The sequence below is a fragment of the Oncorhynchus keta genome, chromosome 1, assembly GCF_023373465.1.
Source record: "Oncorhynchus keta strain PuntledgeMale-10-30-2019 chromosome 1, Oket_V2, whole genome shotgun sequence".
In the NCBI taxonomy this organism is placed as follows: Eukaryota; Metazoa; Chordata; class Actinopteri; order Salmoniformes; family Salmonidae; genus Oncorhynchus; species Oncorhynchus keta.
Genome location: NC_068421.1, coordinates 48636712 through 48664042, shown reverse-complemented (window position 1 = coordinate 48664042; position 27331 = coordinate 48636712). Strand labels below are relative to the sequence as shown.

The following is a 27331-nucleotide window of genomic DNA, read 5'->3' as shown; positions in this document are numbered from 1 at the left end:
CAGACGCTCTTATCCAGAGCAACTTACAAATTGGTGCATTCACCTTATGACATCCAGTGGAACAGCCACTTTACAATAGTGCATCTAAATCTTTTAAGGGGGGGGGGTGAGAAGGATTACTTTATCCTATCCTAGGTATTCCTTAAAGAGGTGGGGTTTCAGGTGTCTCCGGAAGGTGGTGATTGACTCCGCTGTCCTGGCGTCGTGAGGGAGTGTGTTCCACCATTGGGGAGCCAGAGCAGCGAACAGTTTTGACTGGGCTGAGCGGGAACTGTACTTCCTCAGTGGTAGGGAGGCGAGCAGGCCAGAGGTGGATGAACGCAGTGCCCTTGTTTGGGTGTAGGGCCTGATCAGAGCCTGGAGGGACTGAGGTGCCGTTCCCCTCACAGCTCCGTAGGCAAGCACCATGGTCTTGTAGCGGATGCGAGCTTCAACTGGAAGCCAGTGGAGAGAGCGGAGGAGCGGGGTGACGTGAGAGAACTTGGGAAGGTTGAACACCAGACGGGCTGCGGCGTTCTGGATGAGTTGTAGGGGTTTAATGGCACAGGCAGGGAGCCCAGCCAACAGCGAGTTGCAGTAATCCAGACGGGAGATGACAAGTGCCTGGATTAGGACCTGCGCCGCTTCCTGTGTGAGGCAGGGTCGTACTCTGCGGATGTTGTAGAGCATGAACCTACAGGAACGGGCCACCGCCTTGATGTTAGTTGAGAACGACAGGGTGTTGTCCAGGATCACGCCAAGGTTCTTAGCGCTCTGGGAGGAGGACACAATGGAGTTGTCAACCGTGATGGCGAGATCATGGAACGGGCAGTCCTTCCCCGGGAGGAAGAGCAGCTCCGTCTTGCCGAGGTTCAGCTTGAGGTGGTGATCCGTCATCCACACTGATATGTCTGCCAGACATGCAGAGATGCGATTCACCACCTGGTCATCAGAAGGAGGAAAGGAGAAGATTAATTGTGTGTCGTCTGCATAGCAATGATAGGAGAGACCATGTGAGGTTATGACAGAGCCAAGTGACTTGGTGTATAGCGAGAATAGGAGAGGGCCTAGAACAGAGCCCTGGGGGACACCAGTGGTGAGAGTGCGTGGTGAGGAGACAGATTCTCGCCACGCCACCTGGTAGGAGCAACCTGTCAGGTAGGACGCAATCCAGCGTGGGCCGCGCCGGAGATGCCCAACTCGGAGAGGGTGGAGAGGAGGATCTGATGGTTCACAGTATCGAAGGCAGCCGATAGGTCTAGAAGGATGAGAGCAGAGGAGAGAGAGTTAGCTTTAGCGGTGCGGAGCGCCTCCGTGATACAGAGAAGAGCAGTCTCAGTTGAATGACTAGTCTTGAAACCTGACTGATTTGGATCAAGAAGGTCATTCTGAGAGAGATAGCGGGAGAGCTGGCCAAGGACGGCACGTTCAAGAGTTTTGGAGAGAAAAGAAAGAAGGGATACTGGTCTGTAGTTGTTGACATCGGAGGGATCGAGTGTAGGTTTTTTCAGAAGGGGTGCAACTCTCGCTCTCTTGAAGACGGAAGGGACGTAGCCAGCGGTCAGGGATGAGTTGATGAGCGAGGTGAGGTAAGGGAGAAGGTCTCCGGAAATGGTCTGGAGAAGAGAGGAGGGGATAGGGTCGAGCGGGCAGGTTGTTGGGCGGCCGGCCGTCACAAGACACGAGATTTCATCTGGAGAGAGAGGGGAGAAAGAGGTCAGAGCACCGGGTAGGGCAGTGTGAGCAGAACCAGCGGTGTCGTTTGACTTAGCAAACGAGGATCGGATGTCGTCGACCTTCTTTTCAAAATGGTTGACGAAGTCATCTGCAGAGAGGGAGGAGGGGGGGAGGGTGAGGAGGATTCAGGAGGGAGGAGAAGGTGGCAAAGAGCTTCCTAGGGTTAGAGGCAGATGCTTGGAATTTAGAGTGGTAGAAAGTGGCTTTAGCAGCAGAGACAGAGGAGGAAAATGTAGAGAGGAGGGAGCAAAAGGATGCCAGGTCCGCAGGGAGGCGAGTTTTCCTCCATTTCCGCTCAGCTGCCCGGAGCCCTGTTCTGTGAGCTCGCAATGAGTCGTCGAGCCACGGAGCGGGAGGGGAGGACGGAGCCGGCCTGGAAGATAGGGGACATAGAGAGTCAAAGGATGCAGAAAGGGAGGAGAGGAGGGTTGAGGAGGCAGAATCAGGAGATAGGTTGGAGAAGGTTTGAGCAGAGGGAAGAGATGATAGGATGGAAGAGGAGAGAGTAGCGGGGGAGAGAGAGCGAAGGTTGGGACGGCGCGATACCATCCGAGTAGGGGCAGTGTGGGAAGTGTTGGATGAGAGCGAGAGGGAAAAGGATACAAGGTAGTGGTCGGAGACTTGGAGGGGAGTTGCAATGAGGTTAGTGGAAGAACAGCATCTAGTAAAGATGAGGTCGAGCGTATTGCCTGCCTTGTAAGTAGGGGGGGAAGGTGAGAGGGTGAGGTCAAAAGAGGAAAGGAGTGGAAAGAAGGAGGCAGAGAGGAATGAGTCAAAGGTCATGGGGAGGTTAAAGTCGCCCAGAACTGTGAGAGGTGAGCCGTCCTCAGGAAAGGAGCTTATCAAGACATCAAGCTCATTGATGAACTCTCCGAGGGGACCTGGAGGGCGATAAATGATAAGGATGTTAAGCTTGAAAGGGCTGGTAACTGTGACAGCATGAAATTCAAAGGAGGCGATAGACAGATGGGTAAGGGGAGAAAGAGAGTAAGCACTACACGATCGACAGTATACTACACAATTATATTTTATTTTATTATTTATTTTTACCTTTATTTTACTAGGAACAGTGGAGATGGGGGCAAAATGACAGATTTGTACCTTGTCAGCTCGGGGATTTGAACTTGCAACCTTTTGGTTACTAGTCCAACACTCTAACCACTAGGCTACGCTGCCGCCCCATAGTAAATACTACACATGATCAAGGGATACTACAGTGTGGAGTATAGTATTACACAGTACACTACAGTTTGCTACAGTTCCCTACATAATTCTATAATGACATCATGGCACAACGCTTCCCCCTTATTTGACCTAGATAGTTTGTATGTATCTACTGACATGTAGGCTATGTGTGCCATTTTTAAATTGATGTAGTTTTGATCTTGGGCTGTTCTTGTCTATTAATGTTCTTTATTATATCATGTTTCATGTGGACCCCAGGAAGAGTAGCTGCTGCTTTCGCAACAGCTAATGGGCATCCTAATAAAATACCAAATATAGTAAGTACTCTAATACTCTATAGAAAGCTGTTGTATTTTCTTCATGTGGGACACAAAAACGGTCCCTGGTTAAATATAGTGCTCTACGTAGGGAACAAGGTGTCATTCGGCATGTACATATACAGTGGTTCTTCCTTTAAAATGTTGTTGTACTGCAGCACACCTTGCAGGCTGCCGCAGAATTCTATGGCACGCTATTTAAGTGTCAGCCATTGTTGCCATTAATGCTAGTTAGTGCTAGTTTGACCACCATAGGGCATCTTTGAGAAGCATTTGACTGTTTTTAATATTGGCTGTACTAGAGATTTTTTTACTTTTTTTGTAAGAACATAGTATATGGGATTGATTTTAAGAAATGTAGCTTAATTAATTAGATTGATATTATGGTGTTTCTATTCCGTTAGGAAAAAATGACGCTGTACAACGTGACCGGTCGGGAGTAGGCTACTAAGTGATTGCGTGAAGAGCTAACATCCTAACATCCAATCCTAGCATTTCCACACCCTAATTGTAGGCTAACCAATACCCAAATGGAGATTCACTGAAAATAAAAATCTCATTGATTTATCAGGACCCATGCTTATCTCAGAGCAGGTCAAAATGGTGCTGAAATAGTTGACCACACGCGGGTAGGCTTGTCACGTGTGCTCCCTCTCCAACCTCTAGGTCACCAGGCTGCTTGTTATGGCTCAAACCTGTCACCATCTTTACACGCACCTGCGTGTCGTCAGACTCACCTGGACTCCATCACTTCCCTGATTACCTTCCCTATATATGTCACTCCCTTTGGTTCCTCCCTGAACTTGCTTCCCGACTCTCAGCGCACATCATTACAAGGCTATTGCTTCAAATCCTATTATAACAATTGGATGACTTTGGGTGTCCCAGTAAGCAAACATGTTTTGCCTTCATTAGACTACATTATTCCAATATTTCTGTCATTCGGTGATATTTATTCCCATAGTAATTTGTTATGGATACATCCAGATGCAGTTAGAAAACAATGTATTTAGTGGACTCGGTAAGAGTCTATTGTCCTGCTGATAGCCCATCGAGGTTGGATAGGATGATAGAATGATAGAATTGTTCAACAAGCGTTTTGTACTCATGAATTCATATTTCATGTATCTTGGTTTAACCGTATAATTCACCCTGTTACTGTCACGTCCTGACCTTAGTTCCTTTTTTATGTCTCTATTTTAACGAATCATCCAGCGATCATACACTGTTTACCAGGGGGCAGGGCTACCGACGTTAAGGCTAATCTGAAGATGGTGCTGGCTAAAGCTAAAACTGGCGAGTGTAGAGAGTATAGAGATATTGTTATCCACGTCGGCACCAACGATGTTAGGATGAAACAGTCAGAGATCACCAAGCACCACATAGCTTCAGCTACTAGAAAGATGTGTCGGCATCGAGTAATTGTCTCTGGCCCCCTCCCAGTTAGGGGGAGTGATGAGCTCTACAGCAGAGTCTCACAACTCAATCGCTGGTTGTTTTCTGCCCCTCCCAAAAGATAGAATTTGTAGATAATTGGCCCTCTTTCTGGGACTCACCCACAAACAGGACCAAGCTGAGGAGTGACGGACTCCATCCTAGCTGGAGGGGTGCTCTCATCTTATCTACCAACATAGACAGGGCTCTAGCTCCACAATGAAATAGGGTACAGGCCAGGCAGCAGGCTGTTAGCCAGCTTGCCAGCATAGTGGGGTCTGCCACTAGCACAGTCAGTGTAGTCAGATCAGCTATCCCCATTGAGACCGTGTCTGTGCCTCGACCTAGGTTGGGCAAAACTAAACATGGCGGTGTTCGCCTTAGCAATCTCACTAGGATAAAGACCTCCTCCATTCCTGTCATTATTGAAAGAGATCATGATACCTCACATCTCAAAATAGGGCTACTTAATGTTAGATGCCTTACTTCAAAGGCAATTATAGTCAATGAACTAATCACTGATCACAATCTTGATGTGATTGGCCTGACTGAAACATGGCTTAAGCCTGATGAATTTACTGTGTTAAATGAGGCCTCACCTCCTGGCTACACTAGTGACCATATCCCCCGTGCATCCCGCAAAGGCGGAGGTGTTGCTAACATTTACGATAGCAAATTTCAATTTACAAAAAAAAAAAAAGTTTTCGTCTTTTGAGCTTCTAGTCATGAAATCTATGCAGCCTACTCAATCACTTTTTATAGCTCCTGTTTACAGGCCTCCTGGGCCATATTCAGCTTTCCTCATTGAGTTCCCTGAATTCCTATCGGACCTTGTAGTCATAGCAGATAATATTCTGATCTTTGGCGACTATAATGTTCACATGGAGAAGTCCACAGACCCACTCCAAAAGGCTTTCGGAGCCATCATCGACTCAGTGGGTTTTGTCCAACATGTCTCTGGACCCACTCACTGTCACAGTCATACCCTGGACCTAGTTTTGTCCCATGGAATAAATGTTGTGGATCTTAATGTTTTTCCTCGTAATCCTGGACTATTGGACCACCATTTTATTACGTTTGCAATTGCAACAAATAATCTGCTCAGACCCCAACCAAGGAACATCAAAAGTCACAGACAACACAAAGATTCCTTGATGTCCTTCCAGATTCCCTCTGTCTACCCAAGGACGCCAGAGGACAAAAATCAGTTAACCACCTAACTGAGGAACTCAATTTAACCTTGCACAATACCCTAGATGCAGTTGCACCCCTAAAAACTAAAAACATTTCTCATAAGAAACTAGCTCCCTGGTACACAGAAAATACCCGAGCTCTGAAGCAAGCTTCCAGAAAATTCGAACAGAAATGGCGCCACACCAAACTGGAAGTCTTCCGATGAGCTTGGAAAGACAGTACCGTGCAGTACCGAAGAGCCCTTACTGCTGCTCCATCATCCTATTTTTCCAACTTAATTGAGGAAAATAAGAACAATCCGAAATTCCTTTTTGATACTGTCGCAAAGCTAACTAAAAAGCAGCATTCCCCAAGAGAGGATGGCTTTCACTTCAGCAGTGATAAATTCATGAACTTCTTTAAGGAAAAGATCATGATTATTAGAAAGCAAATTACGGACTCCTCTTTAAATCTGCGTATTCCTTCAAAGCTCAGTTGTCCTGAGTCTGCACAACTCTGCCAGGACCTAGGATCAAGAGAGACGGTCAAGTGTTTTAGTACTATATCTCTTGACACAATTATGAAAATAATCATGGCCTCTAAACCTTCACGCTGCATTCCAACTAAACTACTGAAAGAGCTGCTTCCTGTGCTTGGCCCTCCTATGTTGAACATAATAAACAGCTCTCTATCCACCGGATGTGTACCAAACTCACTAAAAGTGGCAGTAATAAAGCCTCTCTTGAAAAATCCAAACCTTGACCCAGAAAATATAAAAAACTATCGGCCTATATCGAATCTTCCATTCCTCTCAAAATTTTTAGAAAAGGTTGTTGCGCAGCAACTCACTGCCTTCCTGAAGACAAACAATGTATATGAAATGCTTCAGTCTGGTTTTAAACCCCATCATAGCACTGAGACTGCACTTGTGAAGGTGGTAAATTACCTTTTAATGGCATCAGACCGAGGCTCTGCATCTGTGCTCGTGCTCCTAGACCTTAGTGCTGCTTTTGATACCATTGATCACCACATTCTTTTGGAGAGATTGGAAACCCAAATTGGTCTACACAGACAAGTTCTGGCCTGGTTTAGATCTTATCTGTCGGAAAGATATCAGTTTGTCTCTGTGAATGGTTTGTCCTCTGACAAATCAACTGTAAATTTTGGTGTTCCTCAAGGTTTCGTTTTAGGACCACTATTGTTTTCACTATATATTTTACCTCTTGGGGATGTCATTCAAAAACATAATGTTAACTTTCACTGCTATGCGGATGACACACAGCTGTACATTTCAATGAAACATGGTGAAGCCCCAAAATTGCCCTCGCTAGAAGAATGTGTTTCAGACATAAGGCAGTGGATGGCCGCAAACTTTCTACTTTTAAACTCAGACAAAACAGAGATGCTTGTTCTAGGTCCCAAGAAACAAAGAGATCTTCTGTTGAATCTGACAATTAATCTTAATGGTTGTACAGTCGTCTCAAATAAAACTGAAGGACCTCGGCGTTACTCTGGACCCCGATCTCTCTTTTGAAGAACATATCAAGACCATTTCAAGGACAGCTTTTTTCCATCTACGTAACATTGCAAAAATCAGAAACTTTCTGTCCAAAAATGATGCAGAAAAATTAACCCATGCTTTTGTCACATCTCGGTTAGACTACTGCAACGCTCTACTTTTCGGCTACCCGGGTAAAGCACTAAATGAACTTCAGTTAGTGCTAAATACGGCTGCTAGAATCCTGACTAGAACCAAAATATTTGATCATATTACTCCAGTGCTAGCCTCCCTACAATGGCTTCCTGTCAAGGCAAGGGCTGATTTCAAGGTTTTCTGCTAACCTACAAAGCATTACATGGGCTTGCTCCTACCTATCTCTCTGATTTGGTCCTGCCGTACATACCGACACGTACGCTATGGTCACAAGACGCAGGCCTCCTAATTGTCCCTAGAATTTCTAAGCAAACAGCTGGAGGCAGGGCTTTCTCCTATAGAGCTCCATTTTTATGAATGGTCTGGTCTGCCTACCCATGTAAGAATGGTCTGCCTACCCATGTAAGAGACGCAAACTCGGTCTCAACCTTTAAGTCTTTACTGAAGACTCATCTCTTCAGTGGGTCATATGATTGAGTGTAGTCTGGCCCAGGAGTGGGAAGGTGAACGGAAAGGCTCTGGAGCAACGAACCGCCCTTGCTGTCTCTGCCTGGACTGTTCCCCTCTTTCCACTGGGATTCTCTGCCTCTAACCCTATTACAGGGGCTGAGTCACTGGCTTACTGGGGCTCTTTCATACCGTCCCTAGGAGGGGTGCGTCACATGAGCGGGTTGAGTCACTGATGTGATCTTCCTGTCTGGGTTGGCACCCCCCCTTGGGTTGTGCCGTGGCGGAGATCTTTGTGGGCTATACTCGGCCTTGTCTCAGGATGGTAAGTTGGTGTTTGAAGATATCCCTCTAGTGGTGTGGGGGCTGTGCTTTGGCAAAGTGGGTGGGGTTATATCCCTCCTGTTTGGCCCTGTCTGGGGGTGTCCTCGGATGGGGCCACAGTGTCTCCTGACCCCTCCTGTATTAGCCTCCAGTATTTATGCTGCAGTAGTTTATGTGTCGGTGGGGCTAGGGTCAGTTTGTTATATCTGGAGTACTTCTCCTGTCCTATTCCGTGTCCTGTGTGAGTTTAAGTGTGCTCTCTCTAATTCTCTCCTTCTCTCTTTCTTTCTCTCTCTCGGAGGACCTGAGCCCTAGGACCATGCCTCAGGACTACGTGACATGATGACTCCTTGCTGTCCCCAGTTCACCTGGCCTTGCTGCTGCTCCAGTTTCAACTGTTCTGCCTTATTATTATTTGACCATGCTGGTAATTTATGAACATTTGAACATCTTGGCCATGTTCTGTTATAATCTCCACCCGGCACAGCCAGAAGAGGACTGGCCACCCCACATAGCCTGGTTCCTCTCTAGGTTTCTTCCTAGGTTTTGGCCTTTCTTGGGAGTTTTTCCTAGCCACCGTGCTTCTACACCTGCATTGCTTGCTGTTTGGGGTTTTAGGCTGGGTTTCTGTACAGCACTTTGAGATATCAGCTGATGTACGAAGGGCTATATAAATACATTTGATTTGATTTTGATTAGATTTTTAGTTCAAATCAAAATCAAATCAAATCAAATTTGTATTTGTCACATACACATGGTTAGCAGATGTTAATGTGAGTGTAGCGAAATGCTTGTGCTTCTAGTTCCGACAATGCAGTGATAACCAACAAGTAATCTAACTAACAATTCCAAAACTACTGTCTTATACACAGTGTAAGGGGATAAAGAATATGTACATAAGGATATATGAATGAGTGATGGTACAGGGCAGCATACAGTAGATGGGAGGTGTGAGTTGGGGTGGGCATTCTATGTTTTGTGTTCTATATTTTCTATTTCTATGTGTTTGGCCTGGTATGGTTCCCAATCAGAGGCAGCTGGCAATCGTTGTCTCTGATTGAGAACCATATTTAGGCAGCATGTTTTCCCACTATGGGTGTGGTTAGTTATTTTCTGTTTAGTGTTTTTGTTGCACCTTGCAGAACTGTTTGTTTGTCGGTTTGTTGTTTTGTTCAGTATTCATTCTTTATTAAATTATTATGAATATGTACCACGCTGCAATTTGGTCCTCTTCTCCTTCTCCCGACGACAATCATTACAGAACTACCCACCACCAAAGGACCGAGCAGCGTGGTAAGGTGGAGCAGCGTTATAAGGAGGAATGGACATGGGAGGACATTCTGGACAGCAAGGGATCCTACATATGGGAGGAGACCCTGGCTGGAAGGGATCGCCTCCCATGGGAACAGGGGAGTGGAGGCAGTGGAGGCAGCAGGAAAAGGGAGCCAGCGATTTGAGGGAACACGGCTGGCAAGGAAGCCCGAGAGGCAGCCCCAAAAATGTATTGGGGGGGCACATGGGGAGATTGGCGGAGTCAGGTAGGAGACCTGAGCCAACTCCCCGTGCTTACCGGGTGGGGCGTCGTTCTGGTCAGGCACCGTGTTATGCGGTGGAGCGCATGGTGTCTCCAGTGTACGTTCACAGCCCGGTACGTTACATCGCAGCTCCTCGAATCGGGCGGGCTAGAGTGGGCATCGAGCCAGAAGGGATGAAGCCGGCTCAGCGCATCTGGTCTCCAGTGCGTCTCCTCGGCCCGGGTTATCCTGCGCCAGCTCTGCGCACTGTGTCTCCAGTGCGTCTGCACAGCCCAGTGCGTCCTGTGCCTGCGCCCCGCACGTGCAGGGCCAAAGTCACCATCCAGCCAGGACAGGTTGTGCAGGACCTTAGTTGGAGACCTCCAGTGTGCCTCCACGGCCCGGTCTGTCCTGTGCCTCCTCCGAGGACCAGGCTGTCTCTCCGTCTCCTCCCTCTAGGCTCTCCCTCGTCAGGAGCTGCCAGAGTCTCCCTTCAGTCAGGAGCTGCCAGAGTCTCCCTCCAGTCAGTCTCCCTTCACCCTTTACTCCCGCCTGTCCGGCGCTGCCGGAGTCTCCCGCCTGTCCGGCGCTGCCGGAGTCTCCCGTCTATTCGGGGCCCGCTGCGAGGGTCCCCAGTCCGAGGTCGGCGGTGAGGGTCGCCGCTTCAAAGGCGGCACTTAAGTGGGCCAAGACTATGGTGGAGTGGGGTCCACGTCCTGCGCCAGAGCCGCCACCGCGGACAGATGCCCACCCAGACCCTCCCCTATGGGTTTAGGTTTTGCGGCCTGAGTCCGCACCTTGGGGGTTACTGTCACGTCCTGACCTTAGTTCCTTTTTTATGTCTCTATTTTAGTTTGGTCAGGGTGTGAGTTGGTGTGGGCATTCTATGTTTTGTGTTCTATGTTTTCTATTTCTTAGTGTTTTTGTTGCACCTTGCAAAACTGTTTGTTTGTCGGTTTGTTGTTTTGTTCAGTATTCATTCTTTATTAAATTATTATGAATACGTACCACGCTGCACTTTGGTCCTCTTCTCCCGACGACAATTGTTACAGTTACAATACATTCACTCCATTACAATAAGCTGCCATGTCTTTAACATGAAACAATAACGCATTACACCATCATTTGATAATTTCCTCATTATTCAGTTGAGGTATTAATCTTTAATTGATGTCGGAGATGCACGGTGCCAAACGCTGCATAAATGTTTTACATATGACTATCAACGTGTAACTGTTTTAATCATTGCGGACTGTCGCCTACATTTGACATAGCAAAGATTGTTCAGAAGTCAGTGATATAGGGAAACTGGTTGACAATTACATTGGTAGATGTTTTTAAGATTTTTTAATGCTTTTCACAGATGGATTCAAGGACCCAGGTAGTGAACGCACAGGAGCGGGTGTTTACAATTCTGAATTTGGTGTACAAATATGTAGAAGACTAACAGATGAACTGTCAACACACTCAGTTGAACTGTTGGCGATAGTAGTTGCCCTCCAGTGGGTGGAGGATGTACAACCTATTAGAATTATAGTGTGCTCAGATTCTCTGTCTGTATTGAGAAGTTTATCATCAGGAAAATCTAATATGAATGATCTACTATTGGAGGTATTAATGTTATTATGGAGAATTGAGACAGAGAAATAGTGAGATTCTGCTGGGTCCCAGCACATTTGGGTGTTGAAGGGAATTAAATTCTAGACCAGTTAGCCAAAAGAGCTTTGAAACGAGATATAATTGATATTAATGTTCCACTGGGTAAAGGTGAGGCCAAATGTAAAGTTAGAGCCATTTTGATATGTGCAACCAGAGGAAAAGAAACTGTGCAACTGAAAAAACCTCTACACCTCCTTTACGCCACACACAGAGACTCTACCCCACTCTCCATTTGGTAAATCTGACCATAATTATATACTTCTGATTCCTTCTTACAAGAAAACACTAAAGCAGGAAGTACCAGTGACTTGCTCAATACGGAAGTGGTCAGATGACACAGATGCTATGCTACAGGACTGTTTTGTTAGCACAGACTGTAATATGTTCCGGGATTCATCCAATGGTATTGTGGAGTATACCACCTCAGTCACCGGCTTCATCATCAAATGTCGTACATATCCCAACCAGAAGCCATGGATTAAGTCAACATCTGCAACGAGCTAAAAGCTGCTGCTTTCAATGAGCGGGACACTAATCCCGCTATGCCCTCAGACGAACCATCAAACAGGCAAAGCGTCAATACAGGACTAAGATTGAATCCTACTACACCGGCTCTGACAGATGTCAGATGTGGCAGGGCTTGCAAACTTTTATGGACTACAAAGGGAAACCCAGCCACGAGCTTCCCAGTGATGTGAGCCTACCAGACGAGCTAAATGCCTTATATGCTCGTGTCGAGGCAAGCAACACTGAAGCATGCATGAGAGCATCAGCTATTCCGGACAACTGTGTGGTCACACTCTCTGAAGCCGATGTGAGCAAGACCTTTAAACAAGTCAAAATTCACAAAGCTGCGGGGCCAGACGGATTACCAGGACGTGTACTCAAATCATGCACGGACCAACTGGCAAGTGTCTTAACTGACATTTTCAACCTCTCCCTGACTGAGTCAGTAATATCTACAGGTTTCAAACAGACCACAGTCCCTGGCCCCAAAAAGTGAAGGTAACCTGCTTAAATGATTATACCTGAAGTGCTTTGAAAGGCTGGTCATGGCTCACATCAACACCATCATGCCAGAAACTCTAGAACCACTCCAATTTGCATACCGCCCCAACAGATCCACAGATGACGCAATCTTAATCGCATTCCACACTGCCCTGTTCCCACCTGGACAAAAGGAATACCTATGTGAGAAAACTGTTCATTGACTACAGCTCAGCGTTCAACACCATATTGCCCACAAAACTCATCACTAAGCTAAGGACCCTGGGACTAAACACCACCCTCTGCAACTGGACCCTATACTTCCTGACGGGCGGCCCCCAGGTGGTAAGGGTATGCAACAACACATCTGCCAAGCTGATCCTCAACACTGGGGGCCCTCAGGGGTGTGCTTAGTCCCATCCTGTACTCCCTGTTCACCCATGACCGCGTGGCCAAGCATGACTGATCACCGACAACGATGAGACAGACTATGGGGAGGAGGTCAGAGACCTGGCAGTGTGGTTCCAGGACAACAATCTCTCCTTCAATGTGAGCAAGAGAAAAGGGCTGATCGTGGACAATAGGAAAAGGAGGGATGTCCTTGTCCCATCACACTCTAGCGACTCCTGTGGTGGGCTGGGCGCATTCACAGTGACTTTGGTCGCCAGTTGTACGGTGTTTCCTCTGACACATTGGTGCGTCTGGCTTCCGGGTTAAGGGAGCAGTGTGTAAAGAAGCAGTGCGGCTTGGCAGGGCCGTGTTTCGACCTTTGTCTCTCCAGAGTCCATACGGGAGTTGCAGAGATGGGACAAGACTGTAACTACCAATTGGATATCACAAAATTGGGAAGAAACAGGGATAAAAAATACAACAACAACAAAAAAAATTATACAGCTGCACCACCGAGAGCATCTTGACCAGTTGCATTACTGCCTGGTATGGCAACTGCTCAGCATCTGACCATAAGGCGCTACAGAGGGTAGTGCGTACGGCCCAGTACATCATTGCGGCCAAGCTTCCTGCCATCCAGGACCTACAGTTACATTTACATTACATTTAAGTCATTTAGCAGACGCTCTTATCCAGAGCGACTTACAAATTGGTGCATTCACCTTATGACATCCAGTGGAACAGCCACTTTACAATAGTGCATCTAAATCTTTTAAGGGGGGTGAGAAGGATTACTTTATCCTATCCTAGGTATTCCTTAAAGAGGTGGGGTTTCAGGTGTCTCCGGAAGGTGGTGATTGACTCCGCTGTCCTGGCGTCGTGAGGGAGTGTGTTCCACCATTGGGGAGCCAGAGCAGCGAACAGTTTTGACTGGGCTGAGCGGGAACTGTACTTCCTCAGTGGTAGGGAGGCGAGCAGGCCAGAGGTGGATGAACGCAGTGCCCTTGTTTGGGTGTAGGGCCTGATCAGAGCCTGGAGGTACTGAGGTGCCGTTCCCCTCACAGCTCCGTAGGCAAGCACCATGGTCTTGTAGCGGATGCGAGCTTCAACTGGAAGCCAGTGGAGAGAGCGGAGGAGCGGGGTGACGTGAGTGAACTTGGGAAGGTTGAACACCAGACGGGCTGCGGCGTTCTGGATGAGTTGTAGGGTTTAATGGCACAGGCAGGGAGCCCAGCCAACAGCGAGTTGCAGTAATCCAGACGGGAGATGACAAGTGCCTGGATTAGGACCTGCGCCGCTTCCTGTGTGAGGCAGGGTCGTACTCTGCGGATGTTGTAGAGCATGAACCTACAGGAACGGGCCACCGCCTTGATGTTAGTTGAGAACGACAGGGTGTTGTCCAGGATCACGCCAAGGTTCTTAGCGCTCTGGGAGGAGGACACAATGGAGTTGTCAACCGTGATGGCGAGATCATGGAACGGGCAGTCCTTCCCCGGGAGGAAGAGCAGCTCCGTCTTGCCGAGGTTCAGCTTGAGGTGGTGATCCGTCATCCACACTGATATGTCTGCCAGACATGCAGAGATGCGATTCGCCACCTGGTCATCAGAAGGGGGAAAGGAGAAGATTAATTGTGTGTCGTCTGCATAGCAATGATAGGAGAGACCATGTGAGGTTATGACAGAGCCAAGTGACTTGGTGTATAGCGAGAATAGGAGAGGGCCTAGAACAGAGCCCTGGGGACACCAGTGGTGAGAGCGCGTGGTGAGGAGACAGATTCTCGCCACGCCACCTGGTAGGAGCGACCTGTCAGGTAGGACGCAATCCAAGCGTGGGCCGCGCCGGAGATGCCCAACTCGGAGAGGGTGGAGAGGAGGATCTGATGGTTCACAGTATCGAAGGCAGCCGATAGGTCTAGAAGGATGAGAGCAGAGGAGAGAGAGTTAGCTTTAGCAGTGCGGAGCGCCTCCGTGATACAGAGAAGAGCAGTCTCAGTTGAATGACTAGTCTTGAAACCTGACTGATTTGGATCAAGAAGGTCATTCTGAGAGAGATAGCGGGAGAGCTGGCCAAGGACGGCACGTTCAAGAGTTTTGGAGAGAAAAGAAAGAAGGGATACTGGTCTGTAGTTGTTGACATCGGAGGGATCGAGTGTAGGTTTTTTCAGAAGGGGTGCAACTCTCGCTCTCTTGAAGACGGAAGGGACGTAGCCAGCGGTCAGGGATGAGTTGATGAGCGAGGTGAGGTAAGGGAGAAGGTCTCCGGAAATGGTCTGGAGAAGAGAGGAGGGGATAGGGTCGAGCGGGCAGGTTGTTGGGCGGCCGGCCGTCACAAGACACGAGATTTCATCTGGAGAGAGAGGGGAGAAAGAGGTCAGAGCACAGGGTAGGGCAGTGTGAGCAGAACCAGCGGTGTCGTTTTACTTAGCAAACGAGGATCGGATGTCGTCGACCTTCTTTTCAAAATGGTTGACGAAGTCATCTGCAGAGAGGGAGGAGGGGGGGAGGGGGAGGAGGATTCAGGAGGGAGGAGAAGGTGGCAAAGAGCTTCCTAGGGTTAGAGGCAGATGCTTGGAATTTAGAGTGGTAGAAAGTGGCTTTAGCAGCAGAGACAGAGGAGGAAAATGTAGAGAGGAGGGAGCGAAAGGATGCCAGGTCCGCAGGGAGGCGAGTTTTCCTCCATTTCCGCTCGGCTGCCCGGAGCCCTGTTCTGTGAGCTCGCAATGAGTCGTCGAGCCACGGAGCGGGAGGGGAGGACCGAGCCGGCCTGGAAGATAGGGGACATAGAGAGTCAAAGGATGCAGAAAGGGAGGAGAGGAGGGTTGAGGAGGCAGAATCAGGAGATAGGTTGGAGAAGGTTTGAGCAGAGGGAAGAGATGATAGGATGGAAGAAGAGAGAGTAGCGGGGGAGAGAGAGCGAAGGTTGGGACGGCGCGATACCATCCGAGTAGGAGCAGTGTGGGAAGTGTTGGATGAGAGCGAGAGGGAAAAGGATACAAGGTAGTGGTCGGAGACTTGGAGGGAGTTGCAATGAGGTTAGTGGAAGAACAGCATCTAGTAAAGATGAGGTCGAGCGTATTGCCTGCCTTGTGAGTAGGGGGAAGGTGAGAGGGTGAGGTCAAAAGAGGAAAGGAGTGGAAAGAAGGAGGCAGAGAGGAATGAGTCAAAGGTAGACGTCGGGAGGTTAAAGTCGCCCAGAACTGTGAGAGGTGAGCCGTCCTCAGGAAAGGAGCTTATCAAGACATCAAGCTCATTGATGAACTCTCCGAGGGACCTGGAGGGCGATAAATGATAAGGATGTTAAGCTTGAAAGGGCTGGTAACTGTGACAGCATGAAATTCAAAGGAGGCGATAGACAGATGGGTAAGGGGAGAAAGAGAGAATGACCACTTGGGAGAGATGAGGATCCCGGTGCCACCACCCCGCTGACCAGAAGCTCTCGGGGTGTGCGAGAACACGTGGGTGGACGAAGAGAGAGCAGTAGGAGTAGCAGTGTTATAGCAGTTGAAGTCGGAGGTTTACATACACCTTAGCCAACTACATTTAAACTCAGTTTTCACAATTTCTAACATTTAAACCTAGCAAAAATGTGCTGTCTTAGGTCAGTTTCCACTGTATCTTAAATGTCAGAATAATAGGAGAGAGAATGATTTATTTCAGCTTTTATTTCTTTCATCACATTTACAGTGGGTCAGAAGTTTACAAACACTCAATTAGTATTTGGTAGCATTGCCCTTAAATTGTTTAACTTGGGTCAAACGTTTCAGGTAGCCTTCCACAAGCTTCCCACAATAAATTGGATGAATTTTGGCCTGTTCCTCCTGACAGAGCTGTAACTGAGTCAGGTTGGTAGGCCTCCTTGCTTGTGTAACGGATGTGAAACGGCTAGCTTAGTTAGCGGTGTGCGCTAAATAGCGTTTCGATCGGTTACGTCACTTGCTCTGAGACCTTGAAGTACTTGTTCCCCTTGCTCTGCAAGGGCCGCGGCTTTTGTGGAGCGATGGGTAACGATGCTTCGAGGGTGACTGTTGTCGTTGTGCGCAGAAGGTCCCTGGTTCGCGCCCGGGTATGGGCGAGGGGACGGTTTAAAAATATACTGTAACATTGGTGCCGTGACCCGGATTACTGGTTGCTGTGGAAAAAGGAGGAAGGTCAAAAGGGGGGTGAGTGAAACGGCTAGCTTAGTTAGCGGTGTGCGCTAAATAGCGTTTCAATCGGTTACGTCACTTGCTCTGAGACCTTGAAGTACTAGTTCCCCTTGCTCTGCAAGGGCCGCAGCTTTTGTGGAGCGATGGGTAACGATGCTTCGAGTGTGACTGTTGTCGTTGTGCGCAGAAGGTCCCTGGTTCGCGCCCGGGTATGGGCGAGGGGACGGTTTAAAAGTATACTGTTACACTTGCACATGCTTTTTCAGTTCTGCCCACAAATGTTCTATAGGATTGAGGTCATGGCTTTGAGATGGTCACTCCAATACCTTGGAGTATTGATGCCATCTATTTCGTGAAGAGCACCAGCCCCTCCTGCAGCAAAGTTAAACTGTGATTTACCACACACTCCAGCACAGTTGGTGACGATATGCACCTTTAACTTTTGTTTGCGGACCACCATTATATCATAGAAGAAGAACAAGAAGAGGAAGCTAGCTAGGGATTATTGTTGACATTCTGTCGTACTTTCATGTCTAACTAACGGAATTAAATTATTGGAAATTATTGCGATTCTATTGATAGATAGTAAATCATTCTAATATCCATATTAGTAGCATCTTTTTTTTTTTAAACAGATGAAACTTCGGTCTGATTTAAAGGTAAGGATCCACGATCTAGCTCACTGTTATAGCATGTGTAGCTAGCGTTGATTGCTAGCTAACGTTAGCAACGCAAACTATGCTTGTGGCTCGACTCGAGGCGTGTCATAATGTAACGTTAACCAGTAAAGATTCCGACCCGTACGCTTGTTTATAGCTGCATTGGGGTCGGGTAGATTTCCTGTTTAGATTAAGACACCACGGAGTCGGCGCGAGATATGACTCGGAAAACGTAATTTGAGAAATAGCCTTCTCATCCCTGGATTACAATTTGCAATTGGGATAGTGGGACAATTCTGTGTACAACGCGATTTCTCATCCCTGGATTGAGGTACGTTTTGTGAGCCACATCTCACGCCATCTCTGCAGTGTTTTAAACTAAGGAAGTATGTCCAAACCCAGTGCAATTTTAAGCAAGTGTAGAGTCAAAATATATTCTGGCTTCAAATGTAACAGTTGCCTAATTGTATTTTAGCGTGCTAATAATGGGAGTTTGCTTCATTGGGTATGTTTAGAAGGCTTGCAATAGTTTGCGAAACAGGGTTGGACCAGATTTTCCACTTTGCCACTGTGTTTATGTTAGCAAGATAGAGGATTTGTGTCTAGCATAACATTAGCTCGTAAATTCTCACTTGCCAAATGAAGATCACCAAAGGCAAATTATAGTTTGGCTAACTAAATAGGTTGTCATCCAAGAAGGCCATGTGCAGTGTTGGGGTTAAAGCGTTACAGTAATAATATAACGTAGTTATTGTTCCAGTTTGAGTAATAACATTGATAAATAAATGCTACTCTTATCATTCCCTTCCTATTACAGTTATTGTGATATTTGTGATTAATATTCCCTCTCTGTTGGAGCAATATTTAAAAATCCCCTTGCCCCAGATTCTAATTGTTTTCGTCCTCACCAAGTTCCTGATTACGCAGGCACGCACTACTAGTAGATGTAGTAGTACTAGTAGACTACTAGTAGATGAAAAATGGCAGAAGCATCGAAAACATTGACTTTATCAGCATGGAAGTACTCCCATTACTTCGATTTGTTAGGACAAAGTGACAAGAATATTACTGTAAACTGTGCCCAGGTGAGAAACTACTTGAAACACAATTTCCAATCTCTTGAAGCACCTGTAAAGGCAACACGCCAACACATAATTTATAGCGAAAGACCCCTGAGACCTGACCACTGTTGCTGAAGATGAGTGTAGGCCTACCTCATCCAAACAGTTAAGGCTTGATTTTAATCTTTCAGTAGGACAGGCTGTAACCCTTGGAGAGCTGAACAAGCTTGTAACTGGGTATGTAGTAAGGGAAATGCTGCCCTTATCCATGTTAATTTAAGCTACTTGTGCTGGTGTATAGGCCTACATAATTTTGACATTGTTTTACTCCCAGGGAGTAATATGTAAAGGTATTATAAACTGGGTGGTTTGAGGACAGAATGCTGATTGGCTGACAGCTGTGGTATATCAGACCGTATACCACAGGTATGACAAATCATTTATTTTTACTGTTCTGTTTACATTGGTAACCAGTTGATAATAGCAATAAGGCACCTCGGGGGTTTTGTGATATGTTGCCAATATACCACAGCTCATGGCTGTGTCCAGACACTCCTCGTTGCATCGTTCATAAGAACAGCCCTTAGCCGTGGTAAATTGGCCCTCCCTCGGGCCTTATTGCTTAAATATATAACACTTTTTGAGTGCACATGATAGCATATTTCATGGGCATTAATTACTATTTATTGCACGACTGCTATTTTCATGCGAGCAGTCGTGCATGTCACAGTCACACAGTACAGTAGCAACATCATTTGATAAACTACAACAAGACAATAGATTTCAGGCATTCAGAGCGTACATTTTCTTCTGAATTTTGCCTTATTTTACTGTTAAAGTATCCTGTCATTGTTATACATAGATGCCAGTTTTGTAAATTTGACATTTATCTCAGGTGGGCTTAAAGGGTACAGTAGCACCAAAAACACTACCTCTATACAGAATGTAAATGTCAATAGAAGCATTGTTCAATAGGATCAATACTAACTTTGCATTATATTTTAGTCTATAGTGTGTATTTAAACCTCAAACCATTGGTTTCCAAATATTTTATGAGTAGACTTTGTTATTCTGACTTTTTTCCACCATATATCACTGTTGTTCTAATTAAGCCCAGTATGCACCTATTAAGCCTGGTTTGCATTGAAACACATGGGGATAGTGTGTTGATATCTCTAATATTCAATGAACCTGAGCGTAAATATGTTTGTTTTTTTGTTCAGATTTAAGTTGATTAAAACACAAGAACTACAGTTATATTATGCATCTAGCCAAAAAAAAATAAACCTGATGAAAAGCAATGATCAGTTTTTAAAAATAACTTTAGGGGAGATTAATATAAATCTAATTTTACATAAGAAATGACAGTTTATACATTTTAACATTTTGGAAATGAATTGAAATAGATTATTTAAGAGGTCGGCTTATTTGTAACACCCATGGGATAAAAGGAAAGACAAAGTACGAAAGGCAGGGCCTGAAGTTATTTATAAGACTTCATACTAAGTATTTTCTCAATACTCTTTTGATAAAGATTTTAAACATGTATCTTGGTCTGATGTGTATAAGGAGCAGAATCCAGATGCATGGAGTATTTGTAAAATACTCTTAACAGGTGCATAACTGTGAGAACTGCTAGAGAGCCCCCTGGATCGATGATGAATTGAAAAATTGTATGGTTCAAAGAAATTATGCTAAAAATCAGGCAAACAAGTCAGGCTGCTCAGCTGATTGGTTGAAATACTGCCAATTGAGAAATGTTGTGAAAAGACTTTGGAGCATCTTAAATGATATCATGGGCAGAAAACCCAATTAATCTCCATCGTTCATTAAAGTTAATGGGTCATTTATAACAAAACCTTTTGATATAGCTAAAATCTCAATGATTATTTCATAGGTAAAGTAGACAAAATGAGAAGTGAAATGACATTGAACTGTGAACCATCATATTTGCGTATTGAAGATCTAATAATGAAAGAGAGGGATTGTGTTGAATTCCAAGTCCAAGTTTGTGTGGAACAGGTGGAAAAACTATTGTTATCCATCAGTAAGCTACCAGGTATAGACAACCTAGATGGGAAACTATTGAGAATGGTAGCAGGCTAATAGCAGGCTATTACCCCCAAAGCCAATTCCTTCTTTGGCCGGCTTTCCTTCCAGTTCTCTGCTGCCAATGACTGGAACGAACTGCAAAAATCACTGAAGCTGGAGACTCATATCTCCCTCACTAAATTTAAGCACCAGCTGCCAGAGCAGCTCACAGATTACTGCACCTGTACATAGCCCATCTGTAAATAGCTGATCCAACTACCTCCTTCCCCATACTATTATTTATTTGATTTATTTTCCTTTGCACCCCAGTATCTCTACTTGCACACTCATCTTCTGCACATCTATCACTCCAGTGTTTAATTGCTATATTGTAATTATTTCACCACTATGGCCTATTTATTTGACATCCGGTACCCATTAAATCCAATCCAGACTTTTCAAATATTTTATAATAAAAAGTGTAGCTCCCTCCAGTAACCACAAGCACAACTGTTCCATGATTTTAACTGGCAGTTTTATTCTGTAGTTTTAGTCAGAATTGTCACCTTCCGTGAGAACTATAAAGTAAATGACAACACAGTTAAGCACACTCTTACAACTTTCTTGTCTTATGAGTAACTTATTAGCTTGATGTAACTCTGAAGTGTTTACATACATAAAAACAGTTTAGCCAGAGGTATAACAGTATCAGATTAAACGCATTAATAAAGAAAATACCTCATTGGCTGCTTATTACAGAAGGGAGGAAATCAAAAACAACACACTTCTTATTCCTGGCATGAATTCACGCTTCATCCTTAAATATTATAATGTTACCATCCTAACATACACGCTTCAACCTTTACGAACTACACTCGAAGACACAAAAAACCTAGCTGTGTGGGATTGCCGTCATTCCATGTAGTTCCGCTTGTCTTACCATTCCCCCCGCATAGTAAACAATTCAAACAAAAAACAACAACATAGACTGACTGGTTAATTGTCAGTTACAAAAAGTCAAGTCGTACAACTTCACATGAGAGATACATTTTCCATTTTAGCTTCACTTTTCCTATAAAAATAGGGCAGTATATGTTAGAAATGCATAATCCTTCCAATTGTTACATGACTGTTCTGAATCTGCAGAATATAACAATCCAATAGGCTGAATTAAGAAAGGTGTCGTTAAATGATTTGCTCCATCACACAAACGCATAATAGTACACACACCAACAGAATAAAGAATGTTTATTCAAATAGTCATTAATTGATAGAAAAGCTAAAACCAACTACATTAATCTGAGACATACTCTGGCAGTGTGCAATATTAATGATCAGTAAGCTCAGACAATATCCATAATGACTATAGAAAGTATGAACACTTCAAGACCCTATGGTCAGATCTCTTTTCCTAAAGGCGGCATGGTAAGTAATGGAATTGAAGTTGGGAATAATGGGAATAATAAATAGTGTTGCTGTGGACACTGGATAATCTGGCTAACACACACACATATTTAACATAGCTGTGATACCGCACTTATGTTACTCAGTTCAGGTAGCATTCAATGTCCTGCGTTTGTGTTAACCATGGCAGCCAGCATTGCAAATAAAGACATTCGTAGAACGATAATCAACCTCTTTCTGTGGATCCTTTCCCCTTAATGTAATTTTATAAATAAATCTGTATGAAAAGGCATCCCAGGTCTGTTTTGTCAACGGGCACAACTTTGACCCTTTTCAGGAAACTAGGCGTATGTTACGGGTCACTACTTCACAGGAGAACCATTTGAACGTAAACTTATTTTTATTTATCAAAATTGTTTTTTTGGGCAGAAATGCCTTCTGTAAATACGAATAAAATTGTTAAATTATGAGCCTAGTTAGTTTAGCCACAGAAAAAGGGAGCAACCTTCCCACTAGCCATGATTGGCTGAGATAATGAGTGGGATGGACATGCCAAGAGATGAGTTTGGATTTGTCTGCCATATAGCGCGCTTCTGTCTATTTGAGCTGGTCAGTATGTGTAGGTAATCCTGTCTAATGCGACTTTAAAATGTTTTTTTTATTATTGTGTAGTAAAACTTAACAAAATACTTCTATGTAAGTGTCCATTTCAATAGAATGTCACTGCAAAAACTGTTTCAGAGCACTCTTGTCTGAGTGGGACAGAGCGCAGAATACCTGATTCATTTACCAATGCTCAACACCCGTTGAATACGGCTGGTGTCAGTAAACGTCGGCAAAAAAGCATAATTAAATTGTTGCCAGGAGCACAGTTAGTCACCAACACTCTTGATAACATAGAAACAGCCTAACCAGCTCTGCTAGGGTGAGTAAAATGGTCAGAGTTTGGGTGGGGGCTAAAGCTTAAGATGATTCTCATGGCATTGCACACGGTCAGTGTGAACCAGAGTGACTTGACACAACAACGGGCCAAGCAAGCTGTACCAACAAAACGGAAACAACACAGGACGTCTTATTTAACGAAAGGGGTTGCAGTCTGCCGTGAAGTGTTCATCCATGTATACAGGTAAGAGTCTAGCTACAGTTTCAGATATTATACGTTTCTAATTTTGTCAAAGTTGTTTTCATTGCAAGTTAAAGCTTACTGTTAGCTAAATAGCTGACGTTATAGATGGCTGGCTCGCAAGCTAACATTCCGTTTATGATCTGTGTGTAGTAATGTTATCTCAGAATGCCATTTCGCATTACTAGTTATAGCCTAACTAGCTAACATTGAACCTATTTGGTTAACCTTTAGCTAGCTATGACAATCGGTTTGTATTGCTAGTACTCTATGGATTAGGATTATGGTTAATTGTTTAGCTTGCATGTCTAAGCAAAAGACTCCACTTCGCCAGATGATTACATGACCCATCAAGTTAGCCAGGTGTGACGGTGATTACGGCTATCTATTGTATAATAATGCCAAAATATTTGTATCTGGAATTTGTCTTTCAGCATCAGTAGAACACACCTGACTCTCCTCCACCAGTCATACAAGGAGAATGGTCTAATGCCTCCCATCAAAAAGAGAGCTGGTCCAAGCAAGCACCGGTTACAGCTGAAGCATGAGGACTTGCAGCAAGTTGTGAACTTCATCAACAACTACACAGAGGACAATGCAATAGTATTACCAGGATACCACCCAGGACGCAAACGGTGGAAAGTTGCTGACATCCCATCCCATGTGTGACAAAAGCAGTGACGTGGCGTCTCTACACGGAATCGATGGCAACACTTGGTATGTAAAGCATAAACAACACGTTTTGATTATTTAATTTATCTCCAACATGATTGGCACTACTTTTATTGATCTCACATAATTTTTTTTTGTTATTTCCTGTTTTACAGCTTCGGTGCTCTGGAGCCTGGTGCTGTCACCAAGGAGCGTTCGTACTCCGTCGGGAACATGTTTCAGCTGCTGCACAACGCTGACATCCCTCCTCCCATAGATGGTCTGCCTGTACAAGCACAACCTGGACTGGACACAGCTAGACAAACTTATATTTTTGAGAAGATCAGGGAGTTTTGTGACTAAGAGGCTATTGACATCACACACCCTGCACCAAAGTCAAGGGCAGGACAGAATCGGGCTCTCCAAATATAGATTCCCTTGTTCATGCGTGGTTCGGACGGATTCCCAGTCATCAGCACTATCTGCAGTGCCTCTATTCAAATGACTGTGATAAGAAGAATGGCGCCGGAGAGGATGGTTGATGTTTTACGTGCTCCTAACCAACTGTGTTATTTTATTTGTCTTTTTGCATTGTTTGTAACTTATTTTTTAAACTTATTTTGTACATAATGTTTCTGCTACCATTTTCTTATGACCGAAAATAACTTCTGGACATCAAAACAGCGATTACTCACCACCAACTGGTAGAAGCTTTATCCTTTAATGAGTCCGACGAGAATTAAATACTTCTTTCCCGGGAACGGGCCCAAATCCCCGTCATTTGCATGAAGCCTTCTGAGAATTCGTAGGCAAGTAACGCTGAAACTGGAGTGAGTCTAGGGTGTAACGCTGAAATGCATGAGAGCATGTGTGATCACGCTCTTCGCAGCTGATGTGAGTAAGAACAGGTCAACATTCACAAGGCCGTAGGGCCAGACGGATTACCAGGACGTGTACTCCGAGCATGTGCAGACCAACTGGCAAGTGTCTTCACTGACATTTTCAACCTCTCCCTGTCTAAGTCTGTAATACCAACATGTTTCAAGCAGACCACCATAGTCCCTGTGCCCACGAACACTAAGGTAACCTGCCTAAATGACTACCAACCCGTAGCACTCACGTCTGTAGCCGTGAAGTGCACACTATTGTCTCAGAAACCCTAGACCCTCTCCAATTTGCATACCACCCTAACAGGTCCACAGATGATGCGATCTCTTGCACTCCACATTGCCCTTTCCCACCTGACATAAGGAACACCTATGTGGGAATGCTATTCATTGACTACTACACCTGAGACTTAACACCTCCCTCTGCAACTGGACTTCCTGACGGACCACCCCAGGTGGTAAGGGTTAGTAACAACATATCTGCCACGCTGATCCTCAACACGTGGGCCCCTCGGGTGTGTGCTTTGTCCCCTCCTTTACTCCCTGTTCACTCATGACTGCACGGCCAGGGACGACTCAAGCACCATCATTAAGTTTGCCAATGACCTCCTGGCCTATAGGGGGAGGTCAGGGACCTGGCCGTGTGGTGCCAGACAACAACCTCTCCCTCAACGTGATGAAGAAAAAGGAGATGATTGTGGACTACAGGAAAAGGAGGACCGAGCACGCCCCATTTGGCATCGATGGGGCTGTAGTGGAGCAGGTCAAAAGCTTCAAGTTCCTTGGTGTCCACATCACCAACAAACTAACATGGTCCAAGCACACCTAGACAGTCATGAAGAGGGCACGACAAAACCTATTCCCCCTCAGGATACTGAAAAGATTTGGCATGGTTCCTCAGATTCTCAAAAGGTTCTATAGCTGCACCATCAAGAGCATTGCATTGGTTGCATCACTGGCTGGTTTGGCAACTGCTCGGCCTCCGACCGCAAGGCACTACAGAGAGTAGTGTGTACAGCCCAGTACATCGCCGGGGCCAAGCTTCCTGCCATCCAGGACGTCTATACCAGGCAGTGTCAGAGGAAGGCCCTAAAAATTGTCAAGACTCCAGCCACCCTAGTCATAGACTGTTTTCTCTGCTACCGGAGCGCCAAGTCGAGGTCCAAAAAGCTTCTTAACAGCTTCTACCCCCAAGCCATAAGACTCCTGAACAGCTAATCAAAGGGCTACCCAGACTCCTCTTTTACGCTGCTGCTACTCTCTGTTTAATTTATGCATAGTTACTTTAACTCTACCTACATGTACATATTACCTCAACTAACCGGCACATTGACCCCCTTAATATAGCCTCATTATTGTTATTTTACTGCTGCTCCTTTAGTTGTTACTTTTATTTATTATTTTTACTTTGGTGTTTTTTTTATTTATTAGTTTTTTAAAAACTACCTTGTTGGTTAGGCCTTTTAAGTAAGCTTTTCACTAGATTTGTTTGATGTTAATAGTTAGCAATTAATACTTAACAAATGGTAGGACATTTCTGTTGTTTAATTCTGTGTTTCTGTAAAGAGATGGTTTCCTGCAGTTAGTCTGGGCGTATGGTCAAGTAAATGCGTTTTGCTAGAGATAGCTTGGGCTGACAATGACTTGGTGATAATTACCTAAAGTTGGCATTCTATAGACAAGATGTGGTATGTGTGTGACCCGAGATAGCCTGGAAGAGTTTAGAACAATGGCTCATTGTCTGATCATCCTGGCATCTGGGAAATATCCTCTGTAGATAACCAGGTGATGAACAAGGTGGCTTATGGGAGTTGGAACCAGCCTGACTAAGCATTTTTAGGTCCTATATAACATCAGTTTTTTTCATTATCGGTTAAGCACTCGGCAACGCGTGTGGGGTCGACGGTTTCATTATTGCAATAATTAATTGATATTAAATAAAAATGATTGTTTTTCAAGAAATGACTGTCTCTCTCAATACTGAATTTCCACGAGATGATTCTCCTAACACACATTGATGCTACTATTATATATAATTTTTATCCTGCTGCTCAGGGACTTTACCCCTGATTGTATGCTTATAACTACCTCATCTATCACTGATATTGTTCTTGTACATACTGTATATTATTTTCTTTATATTGACACTGTTTCTGATATTGCTACTATGCAAGTAAGCATTTGGCTGTAGCATTTACCCCTTCTGTAGAGACCCATCCACTAAGCAAGATGTGGCTTGGGGTTATAGCATTTTTTTTCACATTACCCATTAATTTAGACAAATCAAATTTTATTTGTCACATACACATGGTTAGCAGATGTTAATGCAAGTGTAGCGAAATGTTTGTGCTTTTAGTTCCGACAATGCAGTAATAACCAATAAGTAATCTAACTAACTAAAACTACTGTCTTATACACACAAGTGTAAGGGGATAAAGAATCTGTACATAAAGATATATGAATGAGTGATTGTGCAGAGCGGCATAGGCAAGATACAGTAGATGGTATCGAGTACAGTATATACATATGAGATGAGTATGTAAACAAAGTGGCATAGTTAAAGTGGCTAGT

The 27331-nt window shown here is 45.0% G+C and overlaps 2 protein-coding genes across 3 annotated transcripts in view; one reads left to right on the top strand and one right to left on the bottom strand.

Moving 5' to 3' along the window:
* Positions 1-15790, bottom strand: LOC127932139 (uncharacterized). The gene is made up of 2 exons (XM_052526552.1): positions 14590-15790; positions 1-1116 (listed from the first exon to the last, which is right to left on the bottom strand). Exon 2 carries the CDS (start codon positions 874-876, stop codon positions 127-129), a length of 750 nt encoding a protein of 249 aa, XP_052382512.1. The 5' UTR covers positions 877-1116; positions 14590-15790; the 3' UTR covers positions 1-126.
* Positions 15791-17400: 1610 nt separating this feature from the next.
* Positions 17401-27331, top strand: part of LOC118386819 (E3 ubiquitin-protein ligase RNF13-like) — an 82361-nt gene continuing 72430 nt past the window's right edge. Inside the window, exon 1 of one of the 2 annotated variants that reach the window (XM_035774687.2) lies at positions 17401-17603. The gene's annotated coding sequence lies outside the window, so the exon portion shown is untranslated. Of the gene's footprint in view, positions 17604-17716; positions 17935-27331 lie in introns of those variants that run through there. The other variant, XM_035774696.2, reaches the window with a different exon arrangement.